Genomic DNA, 3,659 nt, shown 5'->3' on the forward strand with positions numbered 1-3,659 from the left:
CTCAGCGGAGGGAGGGAGAGAGCAGCAGACTGAGGGTCAGTCTCAGAGGAGGGAGGGAGAGAGCAGCAGACTGAGGGTCAGTCTCAGATGAGGGAGGGAGAGAGCAGCAGACTGAGGGTCAGTCTCAGAGGAGGGAGGGAGAGAGCAGCAGACTGAGGGTCAGTCTCAGAGGAGGGAGAGAGAGAGCAGCAGACTGAGGGTCAGTCTCAGAGGAGGGAGGGAGAGAGCAGCAGACTGAGGGTCAGTCTCAGAGGAGGGAGGGAGAGAGCAGCAGACTGAGGGTCAGTCTCAGAGGAGGGAGGGAGAGAGCAGCAGACTGAGGGTCAGTCTCAGAGGAGGGAGGGAGAGAGCAGCAGACTGAGGGTCAGTCTCAGAGGAGGGAGAGAGAGAGCAGCAGACTGAGGGTCAGTCTCAGAGGAGGGAGGGAGAGAGCAGCAGACTGAGGGTCAGTCTCAGAGGAGGGAGGGAGAGAGCAGCAGACTGAGGGTCAGTCTCAGAGGAGGGAGGGAGAGAGCAGCAGACTGAGGGTCAGTCTCAGAGGAGGGAGGGAGAGAGCAGCAGACTGAGGGTCAGTCTCAGAGGAGGGAGGGAGAGAGCAGCAGACTGAGGGGTCCGCCTCTCAACATCCCTCCTCTCTCCTCCACTGACACTGACCAATAAAGGGACACCGTCTTCAGGAAGTTTGCTCGAGTCGCACTGCATTATTTTTTGCCTCGTGCAGAAATTCATGAACATAGAAAGTGAAATATTCTTCAATATAAAAAAAGACTCAAGCCGTTAGTAACAACAAGACAAGCCTGTCGAAACACTTTGCGACTCATTCATTGCAGCTGCAGTGCTTGTTGTAGCACTGAGTGGAAATAGGAAGAACGCTCATTTTATGGCTAATAAAAGTGTTGACAGTGCTGAGTAAAATAGGTTAAACATGAAGTCACTCATAAAAACAGCAGCTGTTTGCTGTATTTGTTGACATTTAATAAAAACAAATGTCGCCTTTTATTTAACTAGGCAAGTCAGTTAAGAACAAATTCTTATTTTCAATGACGGCCTAGAAACAGTGGGTTAACTGCCTGTTCAGGGGGAGAACGACAGATTTCTACCTTGTCAGCTCGGGGATTCAATTTACCGACCTTTCGGTTACTAGGCTACCTGCCTCTAACCACTAGGCTACCTGCCTCTAACCACTAGGCTACCTGCCTCCTCTAACCACTAGGCTACATGTCTCCTCTAACCACTAGGCTACCTGCCTCCTCTAACCACTAGGCTACCTGCCTCCTCTAACCACTAGGCTACCTGGTTTTATAAGTTTTGAAATCTCACAGTATCAACTTTGCTGTAGCTTTCTTTTACTCCTGCTGCGTTACTGCAGACACGGTAATCTGAGCCATCCGATTGGCCAGTGGTAGGTCCATAGTGCACTTGATTTGCTCCCCCTGGGAATGCAGTTTGCAACTACCCGGTGAGCAAGGCAGCTGAAACAGCTGCAACTACCGTCAAAAGATAGGAACACAAGGTTTATCAAGGTTTATCGTTGGGTTTTTACAGAAATGTTTGGAGATTTGAACTACTGGTCTATAGGATTCTAGTTCAATGGTTGAACCTTTCACCTCTCTCTCTCTCTCTCTGTCATCTCTCTGATCGAATAGAATAGTGTGGTTAATCTCTCTGATCATGTGGTCCATCCCAATAGAATAGTGTGGTTAATCTCTCTGATCATGTGGTTAATCTCTCTGATCATGTGGTCCATCCCAATAGAATAGTGTGGTTAATCTCTCTGATCATGTGGTTAATCTCTCTGATCATGTGGTCCATCCCAATAGAATAGTGTGGTTAATCTCTCTGATCATGTGGTCCATCCCAATAGAATAGTGTGGTTAATCTCTCTGATCATGTGGTCCATCCCAATAGAATAGTGTGGTTAATCTCCTCACCTCTTTACCTTCATCTGAAATTTAAAAAGGTGGACTGACTATAGACAGTAAAACTTCCTGTAGGCATCCTGCGGGTTACACCTGTCCTGTGACTTTAGAACCAGAGCAGGGGCCCCCACAGGAGAAGTCCCACAGCAGTAGCATGATCCAGATACATAGACCGATTTGCGTAGGGCTTCTTTTATTGAAGTGAGCATCTCTTTGTAGGATTACGTGGATGTGGAGAACCCAAGACTTCTAGAAACGGGAGAGACGGATAGCCACGACTCCAAAAGTGTCAAACGGTACATCTCGACAACTCAGCTTTGAGATGATGCTGTATCTAAACGGAACATATTCGATACCTGGAATTGATAATGAAGTCAACAATGTGAAGCTACTATCTCGTGGTCATTTCAAATCATTTGAAATGAGATATTCTGTTAATTATACATTTTCTTAATGGCGCTACTGCCACTTATGTAAATAAACTGTAAGAAGTAATAATGACTTGTGTAATATTTCAGGAAATACAATTTTTATTCATTACAACAACAAAATGGGGGTTGTTTAATAATAACAGTGATTTATTGGCTGGGTCATCTTGGACCAAGGACTATTAGCACTCAATGTCTGAATCCAAAATGGAACACTATTCCCTATATAGTGCACTTCTTTTGATTAGAGCCCTATGGGGTAAGTAGTGCATTATATAGGGAATAGGGTGCCATTTTGGGAAGTGCACAATGACAAAAGTGGAAGTTCTTGTTGAGCAGCTTTGTACTCTTAACTGCACAATGAATTTCCCTGCTGGGACAATAAAGTGTGAATTCAACAACCAACTGGGACTGGTCTCTTTTAATACTGTTGTAAACGCAATGTAGACACACCAGGATCAGTATACCTCACACCTTGGCCCCCTCGAACAGGAGTCATTTCACAGTATGACTTTATCCCAAATGCCACACTATTCCCTACATAGTGCACTACTTTTGATAAGAGCTCTATGGGTCCTGGAACACCTTTATTTAGCCAGGTAGGCCAGGTGAGAACACCTTTATTTAACCAGATAGACCAGGTGAGAACACCTTTATTTAACCAGGTGGCCAGGTGAGAACACCTTTATTTAACCAGGTAGACCAGGTGAGAACACCTTTATTTAACCAGATAGGCCAGGTGAGAACACCTTTATTTAACCAGGTGGCCAGGTGAGAACACCTTTATTTAACCAGGTAGGCCAGGTGAGAACACCTTTATTTAACCAGGTAGGCCAGGTGAGAACACCTTTATTTAGCCAGGTAGGCCAGGTGAGAACACCTTTATTTAACCAGATAGACCAGGTGAGAACACCTTTATTTAACCAGGTGGCCAGGTGAGAACACCTTTATTTAACCAGGTAGACCAGGTGAGAACACCTTTATTTAACCAGATAGGCCAGGTGAGAACACCTTTATTTAACCAGGTGGCCAGGTGAGAACACCTTTATTTAACCAGGTAGACCAGGTGAGAACACCTTTATTTAACCAGGTGAGAACACCTTTATTTAACCAGGTAGACCAGGTGAGAACACCTTTATTTAGCCAGGTAGGCCAGGTGAGAACACCTTTATTTAACCAGGTAGGCCAGGTGAGAACACCTTTATTTAACCAGGTAGGCCAGGTGAGAACACCTTTATTTAACCAGGTAGGCCAGGTGAGAACACCTTTATTTAACCAGGTGGCCAGGTGAGAACACCTTTATTTAGCCAGG

At 45.5% G+C, this 3,659-nt stretch overlaps 1 protein-coding gene across 1 annotated transcript in view; it reads left to right on the top strand.

The window, feature by feature from the left end:
• The window catches only part of si:ch211-167j9.5 (fibroblast growth factor receptor homolog 1), a 26,779-nt gene extending 24,034 nt beyond the window's left edge, over window positions 1-2,745 (top strand). Inside the window, exon 11 of the mRNA XM_036965663.1 lies at window positions 2,139-2,745. Within this exon, the coding sequence (XP_036821558.1) occupies window positions 2,139-2,240 (102 nt within the window). The 3' untranslated portion in view covers window positions 2,241-2,745. The remainder of the gene's footprint in view (window positions 1-2,138) is intronic.
• The last annotated feature ends 914 nt before the right edge of the window (window positions 2,746-3,659 follow it).

The sequence above is a fragment of the Oncorhynchus mykiss genome, chromosome 27 (genome assembly GCF_013265735.2).
Source record: "Oncorhynchus mykiss isolate Arlee chromosome 27, USDA_OmykA_1.1, whole genome shotgun sequence".
NCBI lineage: Eukaryota > Metazoa > Chordata > Actinopteri > Salmoniformes > Salmonidae > Oncorhynchus > Oncorhynchus mykiss.